We start from the raw sequence: 22402 nt of genomic DNA, 5'->3' as shown, positions 1-22402 counted from the left end.
AATTATGCAGATTAACCTATAGACCGATAAGCATGACAGTCAAATGTATTTCCATCAATTTAATAAAAAGCATTATTTTGCAATGGAATCTATTTTCTCCTGGTCTTTTTATCTGCTTAATATTTTTTCCCATCTGGCTATTGCCGACTAACGGAAACCCTAACACACACACGCGTAGATGTACCACACACTCGTTATACAATATACTCCAGAAACACACATGCAGTTGTTTCACATTATCACTGTAGACATGATCTGTTCACTCCAACCAACCCCCTCCCACCCTTTCCAGCTCATTGTCCCGCTGTCCTATCAAATCCTCCCGCCTGTCCTCCATTCATCCGCTTCTCAGTCCTCTCTCCTCCTTTCACTGTGTCATTCTCATGTTTGTCAAATCCCCCTCTTTCCATGACATCTGTCTATACTTCCCGATGTGGTCCTCCTTCCCTTTCTTTCCCCCCCCCAGTCAGCCCCAAAAGGTGGATAGGTCCAAGGAACCGGATGTCTTCTCCCCGCAGCAACTCAGGTTCAGTGTGGTTGCATGGTTGCTCCGCCTCCCGAGTGACTTTGGCTGCAGTCTGATTTTCAACCTCCCCAGGTTGTTACGCTTGATGCCCCCCCACCCCCTTTAGTTAATGTTCGGCATCTAAAAGCACAACATAGATTCGAGCCAATGTTTAAGTAGTTAACATGGTATTTCTCCAACCTCATGAAATTGACACGTTTACATTTTTCTCAAAAAAAACTTTATCGAAGAGGTGCGTTTGATTTGACACGATGCGCATGTGTAGTTCGGCGCGAGAAGAGCGTTAGACCCGATGACGTGTTTCTACGCATGAGCTTAGCTAGCCAATGTTGCCATGACATCGTCTATAAGTGTGATCTGTTTTTTTTATTGAAGAAGCAGTTTCTGCCTGTCTTTGCTACTACTCTCAAACTTGAACCTTTTGAGAACTGGAAAGTGGTAGTAATGGCATGTGTTAAGACTTAAGACAAGTGTGCAGAGTGCTACTGTAGCTGAACATTTACATTTGGTAAATTGTGTGTGGCCTAAGCAGTCAGTGGTCACTCAGGACCAGAGAGAGTTGACAGTCTCTCTCTTTCTCTCTCTACAGCTCAGGGGGACAGACTCCTCATAGAGACCTGGAGAAAGTACTGACAGGAGAAGAGAAGTGAGTAGCTGTGACCTGGGTGTTCACATGTTGTGTGTGTCTAAAGTCTTTTGTATGTCTGTCTTGAGCCTTTTGTATGTCTGTCTTGAGCCTGTGTTTGTTGCCCGACAGAGCTCTGCGCCCAGGTGACCCTGGGTTCTGTGCCCGAGCCAGGGTGCCCATGCCATCCAACAAGGACTACGTTGTGCGGCCCAAATGGAACGTGGAGAGCGAGTCCAGAGCAGTGAGTGTTTTGGCTGTCTGTCTGTCTGCCAGAGAGAAGGACCCATGATAGTTTATCCATTTTAACTGTCTCGATCAGACCAATAATTTTCTCATCAGACCTGAATTTCTGGATTCTGGTCATGACCTAGAACTTGTTATTTTAGTTAAGTTACCTTAGGTGTGACTGTGAACTGGGTCTGAATTGTAGCTTGTTAGCTGTTTTGTCACTACATGACATGGGCATCAGTAAGGGAAGGAGCTGAATGTGATTGGTTCCCGACTGTAGACAGGCTTTAAGAAAGGGGTAAGCCGATTGGAAAAGCACAAGCGTCGCATCGCCCAGCAGAGGTCACAGCGGCGCATCATGGCGGTGAAGATCAACGTGGACGGCAATGGCATGCCCCTGTAGTACCTACTGTCACCACACGGGGCAGTAAGTGCCACCTGCATGCCTCTTGCTGGTCCTGGGTAGGAGAGCAACCCTCCCACCAAGTCAAACGGCTCTGCACGCTGTTGCAAGCCACCTAATAATTTAATGAGCACGCTGGTTTTAAGACATTAGGCTATACCAGCATGTCGCTTGAGTTTCTGTGTCCGGCGTGGCGGGAATGTGTTACTATTGAGTTTTAAATACTAGGGTTACGAAACTTAATGCAGAACATTCCAATTTTCATGATTCCAAAAAGTGTGTTTGTGTCTTGGTAATCTCACTCGCTAGGTTTATAGTGGTACTACAGTATAATATGTTGTCGAAGAAACACTGTTTTAGTAAGCAGTTCAACTTTCTCCTCTCCCCTTCGCTAATTCTCTCCTCCCTCTGTCTCCCAGGCCCCGGTTAAGAAGGGCGTGTCACGGGTGGACAAACAGTTGCGTCGCTTTGCCGACATCAAGCGTATGACGAAGACGGGCCACGCGGTGAAAATCAGCGTCCAGGGCAACCGGATGCCCCTCTGATTTTTAAAAAACTTCTAGCTTTTTTCTGACTTTTTATTTTATTTCTCCTTTTTTAATATGTTGCTCCTATAACGTGGGCCTAGTTCAAATGGTTCATCCTCATGACTTTCTTGAAGTGATTGGCTACGTGAAAGCATAGGTTTCACTGATCCAGTAATATCAGAGCTGTGATTTATTCCAAGGAAGGGAGGATAGAATAATGCAATTATTTCTTTGATTTGGGCCAGGGTCCGTGCGCTTTAGCCAACTCCTCTAACTAACATGACAATGTTTAGACGAGTTGGCTAAAGCACATGGGACAATTCCCTATACAAACCCCCTCAGCCCAGCCTGAATGGATGATAGTGGTGTGGCTTCACAGGCGGGGATAGATTCACGTTACAGCGCGATTGAGCAGACATGCAGCGTTTACCAAACCATTGCAATCGCTCCATATTGTTTTACTTTGTTTCTAAAGAAGCTGTACAGACGTAGGAGCTGCCTGTGTGTCTCCACTGTGTGCTGGTTGGTTCCGAAGTTACTTTCATAATAAAGAGGGTTTCACCAGATCTCTTGATTTCTCTTCTTTATTTGAGAAAGGTTACCTATGGCCTTGAACTATATCAATCTCATTTCACTACTGTTGATGTCTTAACAGGACGACGCATTGATTTGAGTGAAATAATTCAAACTACTTAACACATGTACTGTTAAGTTTCAATAAAATTTCATAAGAGTCCTAAAACTTTGGGGTACATTGTTTTTAATGGGGCAGGGAAACTGAAAGTGCTCTGGGAACCAAATCGTACCTGATTAACAATATGCACAGTTTGTATGTGGTCAAATCTTTGGTAACTTGTAATATGTTATTCACAATAAAATGAAATAAGGTAACTAACTGGTTGAAGCTCTATTCATTGCATTTCTATCCGCAATGTTCTGACATGATATCCAATTTATACATCATGACTTAAAATGCAGTTATCTGAACGCTCTGTTGCAGTGTATCCTCGGAACTGACCCTCTGGTGCAGCTCATTCCATAACTTGTGCATTTCTGTAGAGCTAAAAAGGATTGGACAGTTGTACACTATATGGTTTAAATTCCTCAGAGGGCAATTAAAGGCTAATGCCTATCAGATCCAATCTACATAAATTGTTTAGGGGCTAGGGTTTGACTTGGAATTCATTATCAGCCACTCCAAATTTGTTCCTTGTCCCTAACCCTCCGTTCTTCGCAGGTGTGTAAGCAATATGGTAAAGCGCCACCATTAAACTGCTTGCACCTTATCCAGACCCTTCAGATGATCAAAGCTGCAAACCATCAAAGGGCGGGCCAAGGGGTAGGGAATGAATTGGGATCGTCTCCGAGCTGCACCTCAGGTATGTGAACTGTTATGCACCTGCCTTTTCTATAGTATCTTGTATCCAGGGCAGGTAGTTCCCTAGCCGGGTGTAGATGCCATACTTCCCCTTGGCGGCACACTTCTCCCCCCAGCTCACCACCCCTGTGAGGAACCAGGTCCCGCGGTAGTTGACCACAAAGGGACCCCCACTGTCCCCACTGCAGGCGTCCAAGCTGGCCTCCAGGTAGCCGGCGCAGAACATGTTGTCCGTGATGACCTGCTCCGTGGAGCGGATGCACTTCTGCTGGTCGACCACGGGCAGAGCGACTTTCCTCAGGAAGCGCGAGGAGCGCCCCAGGTACTGTGTGGCGCCCCAGCCTGTGACCATGCCCCTCACGTCCTCCCGCTGGAGGTGGAGGGCCAGCTGACCATTGGGAAGGCAGGCGGGCACCGCCACAGGGCTCAGCACCACAGGGGCAGAGAGGTAGACGAGAGCAATGTCGCTATCGAAGGTGTAGTCGTGGAAGTGAGGGTGGACGACGACCTTCGCCACTTTGATCTTCTGCTCGTCTGGGTCGGGACGCCGCTTGTCATAGTCCCCTGTAAAACACAGACAGACAGTTTAAACGGGCACAGTGGATCATCAACATGTTGCACTTGTTGAGTTCTGAGAATATGAAATGTACTTATGTCACTAGGGGAGAGTGGGTAATGTATGACATTTTACATTATGTCAGGATATGTTATTGTTAGCCGGGAGGGATCCTCTGGGAGGAGAAGAGACACCGTGAGTTTGGGAGGAGTGAGCACTTTGGGGTAGAGGTCAGATGAAGTGAGGAAGAAGAGATATCACTAAGGTTCTGTCTAGCAACAGATGCATTGGCTGTTCAGATGTGCAGGAGACTCAGAAGGAAGGGTTAAATATCAGTGCTTGCGGGCCTCCCGGGTGGCGCAGTGGTCTAGGGCACTGCATCGCAGTGCTAGCTGCGCCACCAGAGTCTCTGGGTTCGCGCCCAGGCTCTGTCGCAGCCGGCCGCGACCGGGAGGTCCGTGGGGCGACGCACAATTGGCATAGCGTCATCCGGGTTAGGGAGGGTTTGGCCGGTAGGGATATCCTTGTCTCATCGCGCTCCAGCGACTCCTGTGGCGGGCCGGGCGCAGTGCGCGCTAACCAAGGGGGCCAGGTACACGGTGTTTCCTCCGACACATTGGTGCGGCTGGCTTCCGGGTTGGAGGCGCGCTGTGTTAAGAAGCAGTGTGGCTTGGTTGGGTTGTGCTTCGGAGGACGCATGGCTTTCGACCTTCGTCTCTCCCGAGCCCGTACGGGAGTTGTAGCGATGAGACAAGATAGTAATTACTAGTGATTGGATACCACGAAAATTGGGGAGAAAATGGGATAAAATTTCAAAAAATAAAAATAAAATATCAGTGCTTGTGTGAAATGTTGTCTGATGCAGCTGTATTGACCCTCTGGGAGAACTTGGTTAAGCTTTCATTGTGTTAGGTTCTAATTCTCAGAGAACAAAAAACTCAACAAAAACTGCTAGAGCATTTAACAGTATGCTCACTCCTTCTAAACAGTGGATCACATAGCCTCACCGATAGTCACATGGTCAGGGGTTTCCTGCATGCAGTGTGCGGCACTGACCACCCACCGCTGACTGATCAGAGTTCCCCCACAGAAGCCATACCCATCCTCCCTCCAGAGCATGACCTGCAGGGACATGGAACAGGTATTAGGGGCCTGCCACAAACACTACATGCATTATGATTTCTGAGATTAGTGCCTGCAGTGCCAGTAGAGCTCCAATCAAGACTATCTTACCAACGGGACATTAAAAATGAATATCTTATGTTTCGTCGTGGCTAAACAACGACATGGATAACATACAGCTGGCTGGGTTTTTGGTCCATCGGCAAGATAGAACAGTCGCCTCCGGTAGACAAGGGGTGACGATCTGTTTATTTGGTGCACGGAATTTAATATTAAGGAAGTCTCAGTTTTGCTCGCCTGAGGTAGAGTATCTCATGATAAGCTGTAGATCACACTATTTACATGAAGAGGTTATATCTTTTTTCGTAGCTGTCCATTTACCACCACAAACCCGATGCTGGCACTAAGACGGCACTCAACGACCTGTGTAAGGCCATAAGCAAACAAGAAATGCTCACCCAGAGGTGGCGCTCCTAATGGCCGGGCACTTTAATGCACGGAAAATTAAATCCATTTGACCTAGTTTCTACCAGCATGTTACATGTGCAACCAGAGGAAAAAATACTCTAGACCACTTTTACACCACACACAGAGATGCTACAAAGCTCTCCCTCGCCCTCCATTTGGCGAATCTGACCATCACTCTATCCTCCTGATTCCTGCTTACAAGCAAAAACTAAAGTAGGAAGTACCAGTGACTTGCTCAATAAGGAAGTGGTCAGATGATACAGATGCTAAGCTACAGGACTGTTTTGCTAGCACAGACTGGAATATGTTCCGGGATTCTTCCGATGGCGTTGAGCACTACACCACATCAGACACTGGCTTCATCAATAAGTGCATCGATGATGTCATCCCCACAGTGACTGTACATACATACCTCAACCAGAAGCCATGGATGACAGGCAACATCAGCACTGAGCTAAAGGGTAGAGCTGCCGCTTTCAAGGAGCGGGACTCTAACCCGGACGCTTATAAGAAATCCCGCTATGCTCTCCGACGAACCATCAAACAAAGCCTCAATACAGGACTAAGATTGAAACACTACACTGGCTCTGACGCTCGTCGGATGTGGCAGGGCTTGCAAACTATTACAGACTACAAAGGGAAGCACAGCCGAGAGCTGCCCAGTGACATGAGCCTACCAGATGAGCTAAATAACTTCTATGCTCGCTTCGAGGCAAGCAACACTGAAGCATGCATGAGCGCATCAGATGTCCCGGACGACTGTGTGATCACCCTTTCCGCAGCAGATGTAAGACCTTTAAACAGGTCAACATTCACAAGGCCGCGGGGCCAGACGGATTACCAGGACATGTACTCTGAGCATGCGCTGACCAACTGGCAGGTGTCTTCACTGACATTTTCAACCTGTCCCTGACTGAGTATGTAATACCAACATGTTTCAAGCAGACCAAGGTACCCTGCCTAAATGACTACTGACCTGGTGTACTCACGTCTGTAGCCATGGACTGCTTTGAAAGGCTGGTCATGGCTCACAACACCATTATCCCAGAAACCCTAGACCCACTCCAGAAACCCTAAAACCTAGATCCACTCCAATTTGAATACCGCCCCAACAAATCCACAGATGCAATCTCTCTTGCACTCAACACTGCCCTTTCCCACCTGCATAAAAGGAACACCTATGTGAGAATGCTATTCATTGATTACAGCTCCCTCTGCAACTGGATCCTGGACTTCCTGACGGGCCACCCCCAGGTGGTAAGGGTAGGCAACACCACAACTGCTACGCTGATCCTCAACACAGGGGCCCCTCAGGGGTGCTTGCTCAGTCCCCTCCTGTACTCCCTGATCACCCATGACTATGGCCAAGCACGACTCCAACACCATCATTAAGTTTTCCGACGACACAAAAGTGGTAGGCCTGATCACCGACAACGATGAGATAGCCTATAGGGAGGAGGTCAGAGACCTGGCAGTGTGGTGCCAGGATAACAACCTCTCCCTCAACGTGATCAAGACAAAGGAGAAGATTGTGGACTACAGGAAAAGGAGGACCGAGCACGACCCCATTCTCATCGATGGGGCTGTAGTGGAGCAGGTTGAGAGCTTCAAGTTCCTTGGTGTCCACATCAACAACAAACTAGAATGGTCCAAACACACCAAGACAGTCGTGAAGAGGGCATGACAACGCCCGATTCCCCCTGAGGAGACTGAAAAGATTTGGTATGGGTCCTCAGATCCTCAAAAGGTTCTACAGCTGCACCATCGAGAACATCCTGACTGGTTGCATCACTGCCTGGTATGGCAACTGCTCGGCCTCCGACCGTAGGGCACTACAGAGTGCAGTGCGTGCGGACCAATATATCACTGGAGCCAAGCTTCCTGCCATCCAGGACCTCTATACCAGGCGGTGTCAGAAGAAGGCCCCAAAAATTGCCCAAGACTCCAGCCACCCTAGTCATAGACTGTTCTCTCTGCTACCGCATGGCAAGCGGTACCGGAGCGCTAAGTCTAGGCCCAAAATGCTTCTTAATAGCTTCTACCCCCAAGCCATAAGAGTCCTTAACAGCTAATCAATTGGATACTCAGACTATTTGCATTGTGCCCCCCACCCCCATGCTTATGCTGCTGCTACTATATATTATTCATGTATAGTCACTTTACCTCTACCTACATGTACATATTACCTCTAGCTCGACCAACCTGTGCCCCCTCAGATTGACTCTGTACCGGTACCCGCTGTACATAGACTCGCTTCTGTTATTTTACCTCAATGTATTTTAGTAAGTCATTTCTTAACACTTATTTTTCTTCAACTGCATTGTTGGTTAAGGGCTTGTAAGTAAGCATTTCACTAACACCTTTTGTATTTGGTGCATGTGACAAACAAAATTTGATGTGGTAACCAAAAAAGTGTTAAACAAATAATAATAATATTTTAGCTTCTTCAAAGTAGCCACCCTTTGCCTTGATGACAGCTTTGCACAGTCTTGGCATTCTCTCAACCAGCTTCATGAGGAATACTTTTCCCACAGTCTTGAAGGAGTTTCCACAGATGCTGAGCATTGGCTGTTTTTCCTTCACTCTGCGGTCCGAACTCATCTCATTTAGGTTGAGGTCGGGAGGCAAGGTTATCTGATGCAGCACTCCATTACGTGTTTTGGGTCATTGTCCTGTTGAAAAAACAAAATGTCCCACTTAAGCGCAAACCAGATGGGTTGGCGTATCGCTGCATAATGCTGTGATAGCCATGCTGGTTAAGTGTGCTTTGAATTCTAAATATATCACTGAGTGTCACCAGCAAAGCACCCCCACAACATCACACCTACTCCATGCTTCACCGTGGGAACCACACATGCGGCGATCATCCGTTCACCTACACTGCGTCTCAAAGACACGGCGGTTGGAACCAAAAATCTCACATTTGGACTCATTACAGCAGTCTAATGTCCATTGCTAGTGTTTCTGGCCCAAGCAAGTCTCTTATTATTATTGGTGTCCTTTAGTGGTGGTTTCTTTGCAGCAATTTGACCATGAAGGCCTGATTCACGCAGTCTCCTCTGAACAGTTGATGTTGATGTGTCTGTTACTTGAACTCTGAAGCATTTATTTGGGCTGCCATTTCTGAGGCTGGAATGAACTTGCCCTCTGCAGCAGAGGTAACTCTGGGTCTTCCTTTCCTGTGGCGGTCCTCATGAGAGACAGTTTCAACATAGCGCTTGATGGTTTTTGTGACTGCACTTGAAACTTTCAAAGTACTTGAAATTTTCCAAATTGACTGACCTACATGTCTTAAAGTAATGATGTACTGTCGTTTCTCTTTGTTTATTTGAGCTGTTCTTGCCATAATATGGACTTGGTCTTTTACCAAATAGGGCTATCTTCTATATACCACCCCTACCTTGTCACAAGACAACTGATTGAGCAAACAAAGAAGAAAGAAACCTGTTAATTTAAATGCATTCCAGGTGACTACCTCCTGAAGTTGTTTGAGCTTTGCACACTTGTGGCATACTCTATCAAGGCAAAGGGTGGCTACTTTGTAGAATCTCAAATATAAAATACTTTATTGGTTACTACATTATTTCATAGTTTTGATGTCTTCACTATTATTCTACAATAATAAAAATACAGAAATACCCTTTAATGAGTAGGTGTCCCCAAACTTTTGACTGGTACTGTATTTATAAAAAATAATGCTGCATTGTCGACAATACACAATCGGCTCGAATCCCGACGTTGTGTCCTTCACATGTAAGCTAAAGTTCCTTTGCATGTTTCATTTATAAATCACATATTTTCTTATTGAACAAGTTGGGAACAAAAAAGTTTGGGGAAAAAAACTTTTTCTTCAGATTTGTGCCTACGGAACACCACCTCGTAGCCCTGTGTTGTAGGCCTACCTGCCATGGGCTTCCTCCCTGCCTCTCCAGCTGCCCTCCCACTATCCGGTTGTCTTCATTAACACCCTCCATGTATTCAGTGCTGTTCCCCCCTGGCTGGGTTGAGTTAATCCCACACAGGGTGGAAGTTGACTTCCCTTCTCCCTCCATGGAGACGTTGAGGTTCCCGTCAGAGTTGCAGAGGGTCAAGGCCTCGGACTCGTTCAGCAGAGAGCGATGCAGGGAAGCCTCACTCTGCTTCTTCCCACAAGGGAACGCCGCTGGCAATGAAAATGTACAGTACAGGAAAACCATAACCATCTAGAGCATATGCCTCTAGAGACAGTGAAGAAACAGGTGATTTGTTTTTCAGTGCTTAGTCTACCTGCTTCAGAGCAGGTCTTGCCGTCCTCATCTAACTGGTAGCCCTCTGCACAGCTGCACTGGACCCCTGTGGTGCGCTCCTGGTTGGTACAGTAATGCAGACAGCCGCCGTTCTTAAACTGGCACTCAAACACCTCTGGAGGAACAGAACAAGGTTCAACGAAATGGCCATTTTATGGTATTAGAAGAGTAGAAAAGAATTGACTCTTAAATTGTATTTCATTGAGCAGGCAATTAGCTCTTTTTTTTAACCTGAAGGATCCTACAGTATCAATCTAAATTAGCGTACAAATATTTCCTACTACAGTAATTAGTTTGCTAGCAAGTTTTATAAACAAGTCCTAATTCTATTGTTTAGATAGGGTATTCAGACTCCTTGACTTTTTCCATATTTTGTTACGTTACAGCCTTATTCTAAACAGTGCATGTCAGAACAAAAACCAAGCTATGACAAAATAATTGTCCGTAAGAGCTAAGAGACAGGATTGTGGCGAGGCACAGATCTGGGGAAGGTTACCAAAACATTTCTGCACAATTGAAGGTCCCCAAGAACACAGCAGCCTCCATCATTCTTAAATGGAAGAAGTTTGGAACCACCAAGACTTTGTATAGCTGGCCGCCCGGCTAAACTGAGCAATCGGGGGGGAAGGGCCTTGGTCAGGGAGGTGACCAAGAACCCAATGGTCACACTGACAGGACAACCATCTCTGCAGCACTCCACCAATCAGGCCTTTATGTTACAATGTCCAAACAGAAGCCACTCTTCAGTAAAAGGCACCTGAAAGACTCATAGAGAAACAAGAATCTCTGGTCTGATGAAACCAAGATTTAACTATTTGGCCTGAATGCCAAGCGTCACGTCTGGAGTAAACGTGGCACCATCCCTATGGTGAAGCATGGTGGTGACAGCTTCCTGCTGTGGGGATGTTTTTCAGCGGCAGGGATTGTGAGACTAGTCAGGATCGAGGGAAAGATGAACAGAGCAAAGTACAGAGAGATCCTTGATGAAAACCTGCTCAAGAGTGCTCATGACCTCAGACTGGGGCGAAGGTTCACCTTCCAACAGGACAACGACCCTAAGCATACAGCCAAGGCAATGCAGAAGTGGCTTTTGGGACAAGTCTCTGAATGTCCTTGAGTGGCACAGCCAGAGCCCGGACTTGAACCCAATCGAACATCTCTGGAGAGACCTGAAAATAGCTGTGCAGCAAAGCTCCCCATCCAACCAGACAGAGCTTGAGAGGATGTGCAGAGAAGAATGGGAGAAACTCCCCAAATAAAGGTGTGCTACGCTTGTAGGGTCATACCCAAGAATACTCAAGGCTGTAATCGCTGCCAAAGGTGCTTCAACAAAGTACTGAGTAAAGGGTCTGAATACATATCTATAAATTTGCAAAAATTTGCAAAAATCTGTTTTTGCATTGTTATTATTGGGTATTGTGTGTAGATTAACAGATTAACAGATTAAAATAATTTAGAATAAGGCTGAATACTTTTGTAATATGTTGGTTTTCCCTTAGATGGGAGCAAAATGTGAAAGCAATGTGGAGAGGTCACATTCCACTCATTCAACTACGAGAAGGGTTGTACAGTAACTTCTGCAAGTGGTTTTCCAACAACTGTCCTGTAAGTGGTCCAGTGAGGTCACATTCACAAAAGAATCCGCCGTGCCATAACAGTTGGGACGTGTTGTACAATGATTGTAGACCAGAGGAGGCTGATGGGATGAGCTATAGGAGGATGGGCTCATTGTTCCATTTATTCCATTCATTACAGAGTCATATGTTTGATGCCGTTCCATTTATGCCATTGCAACCTCCTATAGCTCCTCCCACTAGCCTCCTCTGTTGTAGACATGCCAGTGTGAACGGCACCAGTCCTGTAACAGAGCAATATTCAGTGTGGATTCCAGTCTATGACTGGGAGGTCCAGGGTCATGTAATTCAGGAGGTGAGAGTTTATAGACACAGGAAAACAGATGTATTATGACTGAGTAAAACCATACCTATTGCACAGGTTTTCCCATCGTAGCGTGGGGGACACAGACAGAGGTATCCATCCCGATCGATGGTGCAGATTCCTCCATTCTTACATGGGTTGTAGTGGCAAGGATTTAGATCTAATTCACAATTCATACAGAGACATCTCATCAAAGCTTTCCTTTTAAGTGGCAATGCGGATTTTTGATGTTTTCAAAAAAAAAAAAGATCTAATGAAGCCATACGGTACTCACTCTTATACCTATACCAAAACTCCATCTGTAAGATAAAACAAAAAGGGACGCAGTCAGTTTAAATGTGGTATTTTGAGCTGTATGTGCTTTAGCCTACTCCTCTGACTATCCTGTGATGTAAGAAGGCCTGGTTACTTACACCTTGCATTAACATGTGGGCGGGCGGGTTTAGGGTCATGAAATATTTTGTGATTAAGGGCGGGCGGGTTGAATAAAGAGAAAACAATGCATAATAAAAATCCATAAATGTATACATTCTTGTGCAATTCGTATCTATAGGCTACATTAAGTTTTTCTTTCAAAAAACTTTATCTGGGTAAGCTTAACAGTGGGTTTTGACCAGAGTCATAGCTAGCTAATGTTCTTTTAAAAAGAGGCTTTCTCACTTTGATGACAAACTGGCTAAACTGAGAAAAGTCCAGGAACAGTGGTCCAAAACACATACCATGTATGTTAGCATTAATTAATATATTACAACTAATAATAGGCTATGTCAATGTGTTTTTAGAAGGGAGCGTACTAATCTTATGAAGGTATCTGTAAATCATATGTGCAATGGAGCGTATGAGGAAGACTCTCCGGGAAAATCTGTCTCCCTCCAGCAGGTGGCGTTTTTCATCCATCAAGCAAGGACTATTTGTATGAAGGTCAATGAGTGTCAAATTTTTCAACAAAAACAACAAAAACATGAATGGTTATTTGATCGAATAGAAGTGGTTTCGATGCATATTCCTACCATTTCTCTTCATTGAATATAGGCGGTTTATGTCAACAACCCTCATTGAGTATTCAAAAAATTATTACAATAACGAGATGTATCCACCAATCCAAAGAAAGAATAGGAAGCTAGACAGCCCTCTGTGCTGCTTTGTAACTCCCCAGGGTAAGAAGAGACATTTTTAATTTCACCTTTATTTAACCAGGTAGGCCAGGTGAGACAAGTTCTCATTTACAACTGCGACATGGCCAAGATGAAGCAAAGCAGTGCGACAAAAACAACAACAACAGAGTTACACATGGGATCAACAAACGTACAGTCAAAAACACAATAGAAAAATCTATATACAGCGTGTGCAAACTGAATTAAAGAGGTAAGGTATTAAATAGGCCAATAGTGGCGAAGTAATTACAATTTAGCAATTAGACACTGGAGTGATATATGTGCAATTAGAAAATACAGGTGTGCAAAAGAGCAGAACAACTAAAACAAATATGGGGATGAGGTAGGTAGTTGGTTGGATGGGCAATTTACAGATGGGCTGTGTACAGCTGCAGCGATCGGTAAGCTGCTCTGACAGCTGATGCTTAAAGTTAGTGAGGGAGATATGTCTCCAGCTTCAGTAACTTTTGCAATTCGTTCCAGTCATTGGCAGCAAAGAACTGGAAGGAAAGGCGGCCAAAGGAGGTGTTGGCTTTGGGGATGACCAGTGAAATATACCTGCAGGAACGCGTGCTACGGGTGGGTATTGCCATGGTGACCAGTGAGCTGAGATAAGGTGGAGCTTTACCTAGCAAAGACTTATAGATGACCTGGAGCCAGTGGGTTTGACAAATATATAGCGAGGACCAGCCAACGAGAGCATACAGGTCGCAGTGGTGGGTAGTATATTGGGCTTTGGTGACAAAACGGACAACTTGATATACTGACAACCTGTATCTACCAACCAGTAAGAATTCCGGCTCTCACAGACCTGTTAGTTTTTCTTTAAGAAGCCCTCCTGTTCTCCACTCATTGCCTGTATTAACTGCACCTGTTTGAACTCGTTACCTGTATAAAAGACCTGTCCACACACTCAATCAAACAGACTCCAACCTCTCCACAATGGCCAAGACCAGAGAGCTGTGTAAGGACATCAGGGATACAATTGTAGACCTGCACAAGGCTGGGATGGGCTACAGGACAATAGGCAAGCAGCTTGGTGATAAGGCATCAACTGTTGGCGCAATTATTCGAAAATGGAAGAAGTTCAAGATGACGGTCAATCACCCTCGGTCTGGGGCTCCATGCAATATCTCGCCTCGTGGGGCATCAATGATCATGAGGAAGGTGAGGGATCAGCCCAGAACTACACGGCAGGACCTGGTCAATGACCTGAAGAGAGCTGGGACCACAGTCTCAAAGAAAACCATTAGTAACACACTACTCCGTCATGGATTAAAATCCTGCAGCGCACGCAAGGTCCCCCTGCTCAAGCCAGCGCATGTCCAGGCCCGTCTGAAGTTTGCCAATGACCATCTGGATGATCCAGAGGAGGAATGGGAGAAGGTCATGTGGTCTGATGAGACAAAAATAGAGCTTTTTGGTCTAAACTCCACTCGCCGTGTTTGGAGGAAGAAGAAGGATGAGTACAACCCCAAGAACACCATCCCAACCGTGAAGCATGGAGGTGGAAACATCATTCTTTGGGGATGCTTTTCTGCAAAGGGGACAGGACGACTGCACCGTATTGAGGGTAGGATGGATGGGGCCATGTATTGCGAGATCTTGGCTAACAACCTCCTTCCCTCAGTAAGAGCATTGAAGATGGGTCGTGGCTGGGTCTTCCAGCATGACAACGACCCGAAACACACAGCCAGGGCAACTAAGGAGTGGCTCCGTAAGAAGCATCTCAAGGTCCTGGAGTGGCCTAGCCAGTCTCCAGACCTGAACCCAATAGAAAATCTCTGGAGGGAGCTGAAAGTCCGTATTGCCCAGTGACAGCCCCAAAACCTGAAGGATCTGGAGAAGGTCTGTATGGAGGAGTGGGCCAAAATCCCTGCTGCAGTGTGTGCAAACCTGGTCAAGAACTACAGGAAACGTATGCTCTCTGTAATTGCAAACAAAGGTTTCTGTACCAAATATTAAGTTCTGCTTTTCTGATGTATCAAATACTTATGTCATGCAATAAAATAAATTAATTACTTAAAAATCATACAATGTGATTTTTTGGATTTTTGGATTTTCTGGACCTCTACATGCTTTGTAAGTAGGAAAACCTGCAAAATCAGCAGTGTATCAAATACTTGTTCTCCCCACTGTATGTGAGAATGCTATTCATTGACTACAGCTCAACGTTCAACATCATAGTGCCCACAATGCTCATCACTAAGCTAAGGACCCTGGGACTAAACACCTCTCTCTGCAACTGGATCCTGGACTTCTTGACGGGCTGCCCCCAGGTGGTAAGGGTAGGTACAACACATCCGCCACGCCGTTCCTCAACATGGGGGCCCCTTATGGGTGCGTGCTCTGTCCCCTCCTGTACTCCCCATCCTTAAGTTTGCTGATGACACAACAGTTGCAGGCCTGATCACCGACAACGATGAGACAGCCTATAGGGAGGAGGTCAGAGACCTGACCGTGTGGTGCAAGCTCAACAACCTCTCCCTCAACGTGGTCAAGACAAAGGCGATGATTGTGGACTACACTATCGCCCCATAGCACTCACTTCTGTCATTATGAAGTGCTTTGAGAGGCTAGTTAAGGATCATATCACCACTACCTTACCTGACATCCTAGACCCACTTCAATACCGCCCAAATAGATCCACAGACGATGCAATCGCCATCGCACATCCCATCTGGACAAGTGGAATACCTATGTAAAAAATGTTGTTCATTGATTATAGCTCAGCATTCACCACCATAGTACCCTCGGGCCCTGGGTCTGAACCCCTGCCTGTGCAACTGGGTCCTGGAATTACTGACGGGTTGCCCCCAGGTGGTGAAGGTAGTAAACAACACCTCCATTTTGCTTATCCTCATCACAGGGTCCCCACAAGGGTGCATGTTCAGCCACCTCCTGTACTGCCTGTTCACCCATGACTGCGTGGCCACGCACGCCTCCAACTCAATCATCAAGTTTGCAGACGACACAACAGTAGTAGGCCTGATTACCATCAATGACATGACAGCCTACAGGGAGGAGGTGAGTGCTGATCGTGGACTTCAGGAAACAGTAGAGGTCCACATTGACGGGACCGCAGTGGTGATGGTGGAAAGCTTCAGGTTCCTTAGCGTACACATCACTGACGATCTGAAAGGGTCCACCCAGACAGACAGTGTGGTGAAGGAGGCGCAACAGCGCCTCTTCAACCTCAGGAGGCTTTTCCCCTAAAACCCTCACAAACTTTTACAGATGCACCATTGAGAGCATCCTGTCGGGCTGTATCACAGCCTGGTACGGCAACTGCACCGCCTTCAACACGAAGGCTCTCCAGAGGGTGGTGCGGTCTTACCAACGCATCACCGAGGGCAAACTACCTGCCCTCCAGGACACCTACAGCACCCAATGTCACAGTAAGGCCAGAAATATCATCAAGGCATCAACCACCCGAGCCACTGCCTGTTCACCCCGCTATCATCCAGAAGGCGAGGTCAGTACACGTGCATCAAAGCTGGGAACGAGAGACTGAAAAACAGCTTCTATCTTAAGGCCATCAGACTGTTAAATAGCCATCACTAGCCGGCTTCCACTCGGCTACGCAACCCTGCACATTATAGGCTGCTGCCCTATAGACTTGGAATCACTGGCCATTTTAATAATGGAACACTAGTCACTTTAATAATGTTTAAATTATATTTACATACCGCTTTACTCATCTCATATGTATATACTGTATTCCATTCTACTGTATTGCGCAGTGGTCTACGGCACTGCATCTCAGCGCTAGAGGCGTCACTGCAGAACCTGGTTCAATCCTGGGTTGTATCACAATTGTCCCAGCATCGTCCGGGTTAGGAGTTTGGCTGGGGTAGGCCGTCATTGTAAAATAAGAATCTATTCTTAGTTAAATAGTTAAATAAAAAATAAATACAAAAAATATGTCAATGCCACTTCGACATTGCTCAATCTAATATTTATATATTTCTTAATTCCATTATTTTACTTTTAAATTTATGTGCATTGTTGTGAATCGTTTTTAGATACTACTGCACTGTTAGTTACTACTACACTGTTGGAGCTAGGAACACAAGCATTTCGCTACACTCGCAATAACATCTGCTAAATATGTTTGTGATTTGATTTGATTTGGTTTTGACCATGAGAAACAAGATTCTCTGGTCTGATGAAACCGCAGCATCATGCAGTGAGGATGTTTTTCAGTGGCAGGGATTGGGAGACTAGTCAGGATCGAGGGAAAGATGAACAGAGCAAAGTATAGAGATCCTTGATGAAAACCTGCTCCACAGCACTCAGGACCTCAAACTGTGGCGGAGGTTCACCTTCCAACAGGACAACGACCCTAAGCACACAGCTAAGACAACGCAGGAGTGGTCTCTGAAAGTCCTTGAGTGGCCCAGCCAGATACCTGTGCAGCAACTCTCCCCATTCCAACCTGACAGAGCTTGAGGGGATCTGCATTGAAGAATGGGAGAAACTCCCCAAATACAGGTGTGCCAAACTTGTAGTGTCATACCCAAGAAGCCTTGAGGCTGTAATCGCTGACAAATGTGCTTCAAGGTACTGAGTAAAAGGTCTGAATACTTATGTAAATGTGATATTTCCGCTATTTTTTTTTTTATAAATGTGGGAAAAATTCGAAAAACCTGTTTTTGCTTTGTGGATATTGTGTATAGATTGATGAGGAATATTATATGTTTTTAAATAAATTTTTGAATAATGCTGTAACGTAACAAAATGTGGTAAAACTCAAGGGGTCTGAATACTTTCCGAATGCACTGTGTGTGTATATATATATATATATATATAAAAACATTTGTCTTAATTTCCACAATTAACGACTAATATGCGTAATAACGTAGGCAGTTCATGCGAAGGATTGTTAGCCATAACCAGGATTTCCATGACAAAAATTTCATTTTTGTCAAGCAATTATTTTAGTAAACAATTATTGTGATTCATCCTATATTGTCCCTAACATCATTACCACATAGCAACAGATGTGGGATACACACACACACACGCACCCTCATACACTCCTACACCCACCCCCACAAACAACCACAAGCCGAGCCAAACTCAACAAATGACTTGATCTGCGAATGCAAATACAGTTGTAGCCGTTTGAGAAGGCATGCAAAATTTAACAAGAATGGGGAGATTTGATTAACCAATCAAATCCTACACGATGGAGTGTTGTAGAGGTAGACCGATTATGATTTTTCAACGCCGATGCCGATTATTGGAGGACCAAAACAAGCCGATACCGATTAATCGGCTGATTTTTAAAATGTATTTATTTATTTGTAATAATGAAAATTACAACAATACTGAATGAACACTTTTATTTTAACTTAATATAATACATCAATAAAATCAATTTAGCCTCAAATAAATAATGAAACATGTTCAATTTGGTTTAAATAATGCAAAAACAAAGTGTTGGAGAAGAAAGTAAAAGTGCAATATGTGCCATGTAAAAAGAACATGAGAACATATGAAAGCTGGTGGTTTCTTTTAACATGCGTCTTCAATATTCCCAGGTAAGACGTTTTAGGTTGTAGTTATTATAGGACTATTTCTCTCTACACCATTTGTATTTCATATACCTTTGACTATTGGATGTTCTTATAGGCACTTTAGTATTGCCAGTGTAACAGTATAGCTTCCGTCCCTCTCCTCGCCCCTACCTGGGCTCGAACAAGGAACACATCGACAACAGCCACCCTCGAAGCATCGTTACCCATCGCTCCACAAAAGCCGCGGCCCTTCCAGAGCAAGGGGAACAACTACTCCAAGTCTCAGAGCGAGTTACATCACCGATTGAAACGCTATTAGCGCGCACCCCGCTAACTAGCTAGGCATTTCACAATGGTTACACCAGCCTAATCTTGGGAATTGATAGGCTTGAAGTCATAAACAGCTCAATGCTTGAAGCACAGGGAAGAGCTGCTGGCAAATGCACAAAAGTGCTGTTTGAATGAATGCTTACGAGCCTTCTGCTGCCTACCACCGTTCAGTCAGACTGCTCTATCAAATATCAAATCATAGACTTAATTATAACATATCACACAGAAATACGAGCCTTATGTCATTAATATGGTCAAATCCGGAAACGATCATTTCGAAAACAAAACGTTTATTCTTTCAGAGAAATATGGAACCGTTCCGTATTTTATCTAACGGGTGGCATCCATAAGTCTAAATATTCCTGTTACATTGCACAACCTTCAATGTTATGTCATAATTACGTAAAATTCTGGCAAATTAGTTCATAATGAGCCAGGCGGCCCAAACTGTCGCATATACCCTGACTCTGCGTGCAATTAACGCAAGAGAAGTGACACAATTTCACCTGGTTAATATTGATGGCTAACCTGGATTTCTTTAAAATAAATATGCAGGTTTAAAAAAATATACCTCTGTGTATTGATTTTAAGAAAGGCATTGATGTTTATGGTTAGGTACACATTGGTGCAACGACAGTGCTTTTTTTGCGAATGCGCTTGTTAAATAACCGTTTGGCGTAGTAGGCTGTGATTCAATGTGAAATTAACAGGCATCGATTATATGCAACGCAGGACAAGCTAGATAAACTAGTAATATCATCAACCATGTGTAGTTAACTAGTGATTATGTTAAGATTGATAGTTTTTTTATAAGATACGTTTAATGCTAGATAGCACCTTACCTTGGCTCCTTGCTGCACTCGCATAACAGGTAGCCAGCCTGCCACGCAGTCTCCTCGTGGAGTGCAATGTAATCGGCCATGATCGTGTCCAAAAATGCCGATTACCGATTGTTATGAAAACTTGAAATCGGCCCTAATTAATTGGCCATTCCGATTAATCGGTCAACCTCTAGAGTGTTGTGACCATTTCCCCAAGCATCTCTGTGCAGTCAGACCTTTGATTTTTTTGTGCCACCAGGGCCACAATTTGCCTCCTCTCAGATTGTCCAAGAGTCACATCAGTTGAATTTACATAAAGTTCTCTTATTACAATATATAACAAAAATATCACACAACGCAGCTAGTGTTGCCAGCACTACCTCCAACAGAATCCCCACCGGCTAGATACAAGGTTGTCAAGGTTCTCATTAGCAGAAATCCCTTGTATTTTATGCTCACCCATCTGGGGACTTTGGCTTTGTAGGACCAACCCTGCCAGGCAGGCTCAGAAACTTAAGAGGGCGGTGCTGCTTTTGTGGGTCTCTGACAGCATTTATCTTTCTGTCTTGGCTGCGTATAGCATACTTGCAGTAGGCCTATGAAAAGGATAAGGACTTCTCCTTAGTGTATGGGTCACTCAGGCGGGTATCTACGGTATAGGGTTGGGGACTGTGCCATCATGAAAGGACAATAAATAAATAAACGATATTTATAATTTATTTTTGAAATGTATATCCCATATCTGCACACAATTGAAAGCTCTCTCTGTCATAACTCCTGCTCGCAGACACACATGGGCTCTGGCATTTGCAACCATTTTCCTTTTTCACTCACTTAACTTCACACTTTTCCAAACACACACCCCACCTTCCATCACAATACACCCGCACATACCCACATACTGTGCCTTCTATGTCCTATGTTTGCTGTGTTTTTACCATGTTGATTCCTACCTAATTTGACGCTTTGGAGTACTTTTGTGTTCCAGTTCCGTATATTTGAAGAGGTATTTTTTCAATAATTATCCTTTCTTCTAATGCAGTTTTTTAAAATCAATTTATAAATACTATAAATAGAAATACTACATTCCCTATCTTGAATGCTATAGTGTATTTGTAGTATATTTCTTTATCAATTGTTGTATTTGATTGTTTTCCTATTATTATTTTTTTATTACAATCCGTACCATGGATAGTATTGGGTGTTCCATTACTCGACTCCTCTATGGGAACGTTGTAATATTTAAAATAGTCATGGAGTAGTCTTGGTGTCTCGGAACAATTGGTTATCAATACAGTATACAGTTATTCGACTACGAGAGTTCCAGGTTTCCCTTTTAATCTATTCACCTTGAAGAGTGGGTACAGAACTTTGCGCCGTCCGCAATTTCCATCAGGATCGGATGATTCATGCATATTTTCGTGCCAGCAACTCTTTTACCCAGGCTTTTAACCATTATTTTATCTTTAAAGAATGCACATTTGGCAACGATTGGGATCTCATCTCTCTGTGCGAAACGGTGTACATTCTGAGTTTGATTTTGCGACAGTATCGCCTGGGATCTGTAGTGATTCAAGAAATAATTATATCACCACACTCTCAGGATCTTCACCCTAAGTATCAGATTTTCTCTCATCGATCTACTGTGGTCTGTATTTCAAGTAAGGCCTGTCTCAGAAACATGTTCTCCTTTTTAAGTTCTTTCACGTCCATTTCAACCGTATTGACTGTTCCTTTTAGGTTGTTTGTTTTTCTCCATTGTCCCTGCTTTTTCGTCACTCATCTCGAGGCTCGCCTTCAACTCCTTTATAGCTTTACTGACTAGTTCAAGTATGCCCAGTTTATCATTTGTCGACTTTAGTAAATCGGTTTCCACACTTACCATTCCCGGTGGGGAAAAGCATAAATTGTCTGTGTCCGTCGAGGGGTCTTGTTTTCTTTTGGGGATTGGTTCTCCATGCTTTACACTCCCAACATGTTTGGGTGTTGATTGTATCGGTGATATTGGTCGATACATTTATAATTTGTTGTGTTATTTTCCAGATTGAAGGTTATTGCCCACGAGTATGTGGAGTGAAGTGCTAATATTTAGTTATGCTGCACCACTGTTTTCAGTCCGCCGTGACACCTATGCCTATTGAATCCATCCAGAAAGTTAATTTAGGCAAAAATGAAAGGAGGCTCACTCATGTTTAGGCTATCCTAACGTCCAATTCTTAAAAAACAGGTATCAACTACAGTAACAGTCCAAAGTTTGGACACACCTACTTATTCAAGGGTTTTTCTTTATTTTTTAAAACTATTTTCTACATTGTAGAATTTTTATTTCACCTTTATTTAACCAGGTAGGCTAGTTGAGAACACGTTTTCATTTACAACTGCGACCTGGCCAAGAATAAAGCAAAGCAGTTCGACACATACAACAACACAGAGTTACACATGGAATAAACAAAAATACAGTCAATAATACAGTAGAAAAAATCTATATACAGTGTGTGCAAATTAGGTAAGATAA

At 44.4% G+C, this 22402-nt stretch overlaps 2 protein-coding genes across 6 annotated transcripts in view; one reads left to right on the top strand and one right to left on the bottom strand.

Annotated features, from left to right (window-relative positions):
• The window catches only part of LOC120028770 (protein IWS1 homolog), a 34048-nt gene extending 31170 nt beyond the window's left edge, over window positions 1–2878 (top strand). For all 4 annotated transcript variants that reach the window (XM_038974009.1, XM_038974011.1, XM_038974008.1 and 1 more), the window contains 3 exons: window positions 1116–1172; window positions 1284–1395; window positions 2205–2878. In XM_038974009.1, the coding sequence (XP_038829937.1) occupies window positions 1116–1172; window positions 1284–1395; window positions 2205–2330 (295 nt within the window). In that variant the 3' untranslated portion in view covers window positions 2331–2878. The remainder of the gene's footprint in view (window positions 1–1115; window positions 1173–1283; window positions 1396–2204) is intronic.
• A 174-nt stretch (window positions 2879–3052) lies between these two features.
• The window catches only part of LOC120028772 (coagulation factor IX-like), a 29071-nt gene continuing 9721 nt past the window's right edge, over window positions 3053–22402 (bottom strand). For both annotated transcript variants that reach the window (XM_038974012.1, XM_038974013.1), the window contains exons 4-9: window positions 12335–12359; window positions 12107–12220; window positions 10103–10237; window positions 9739–9998; window positions 5254–5368; window positions 3053–4254 (exon numbers count right to left, since the gene is read on the bottom strand). In XM_038974012.1, coding sequence (XP_038829940.1) covers window positions 3704–4254; window positions 5254–5368; window positions 9739–9998; window positions 10103–10237; window positions 12107–12220; window positions 12335–12359 — 1200 coding nt within the window. In that variant the 3' untranslated portion in view covers window positions 3053–3703. The remainder of the gene's footprint in view (window positions 4255–5253; window positions 5369–9738; window positions 9999–10102; window positions 10238–12106; window positions 12221–12334; window positions 12360–22402) is intronic.

Source organism: Salvelinus namaycush, chromosome 34 (assembly GCF_016432855.1).
Source record: "Salvelinus namaycush isolate Seneca chromosome 34, SaNama_1.0, whole genome shotgun sequence".
Taxonomy (NCBI): Eukaryota; Metazoa; Chordata; class Actinopteri; order Salmoniformes; family Salmonidae; genus Salvelinus; species Salvelinus namaycush.
This window is presented reverse-complemented; position numbering and strand designations above follow the sequence as displayed.